General features: G+C 65.8%; 1 protein-coding gene across 1 annotated transcript in view; it reads left to right on the top strand.

The window, feature by feature from the left end:
* Positions 1 to 440: 440 nt before the first annotated feature.
* IGF2BP1 (insulin like growth factor 2 mRNA binding protein 1) overlaps positions 441 to 667 on the top strand; it is a 16,242-nt gene continuing 16,015 nt past the window's right edge. The window contains exon 1 of the mRNA XM_041465405.1: positions 441 to 615. Coding sequence (XP_041321339.1) covers positions 441 to 615 — 175 coding nt within the window. The remainder of the gene's footprint in view (positions 616 to 667) is intronic.

Here is a 667-nt window from a genome sequence, read left to right as displayed (position 1 = left end):
CTCCCGCATCACCACGTGGCTTCCTCCCGCAAACATTTTCACGTTCTCTCTCCTTTTTCCAGCCCGGGCTTTATCCACAGGCGCTGCCCCCCCCCGCCCCGTGCCCCCCTCCCGGTGTCCGGTGCCGCTCCGGGGCCACTCGGGGGCCCCGCAGCCACCGGCGCCACCGCCCTGCCCGCCGGGGCCGCCCCCTCCCCTCCTCTCCTTCCTCCTCCTCCTCCTCCTCCTCCAGCGGCCGCCGCCCCCCTCCCCAACGGCACAAAAATCCGCTCGGCAGAAGGGGAGAAAAAAAAAAAATCCAAAAAAAACCAACAAAAAGGCAAAAAAACAAAAAGAAGGGAGAAAAAAAATTAAAAAAGCCGGGGCGAAGCTCGGGGGGCGAAGCGGAGCCGGCAGCGCGGCCGGAGCCCCCCGGAGCCCCCCGGAGCCCCCGGCCCACCATGAACAAGCTGTACATCGGGAACCTGCCCGAGGGCGTCACCGCGGCCGAGCTGGAGAAAGTGTTCGCCGAGCACCAGATCTCCTTCAGCGGCCAGTTCCTCGTCAAGTCCGGCTATGCCTTTGTGGACTGCCCCGACGAGCAGTGGGCCATGAAAGCCATCGAAACTTTCTCGGGTGAGGCGCGCCGCCGGCCCGAGCCCAGCCCCACACCCCCACACCCCCGAAC

The sequence above is a fragment of the Pyrgilauda ruficollis genome, unplaced genomic scaffold (assembly GCF_017590135.1).
Source record: "Pyrgilauda ruficollis isolate IOZ18807 unplaced genomic scaffold, ASM1759013v1 scaffold189, whole genome shotgun sequence".
Taxonomy (NCBI): domain Eukaryota; kingdom Metazoa; phylum Chordata; class Aves; order Passeriformes; family Passeridae; genus Pyrgilauda; species Pyrgilauda ruficollis.
Note: the sequence above shows the minus strand (reverse complement) of the source record. Positions and strands in the feature narration are given on the sequence as shown.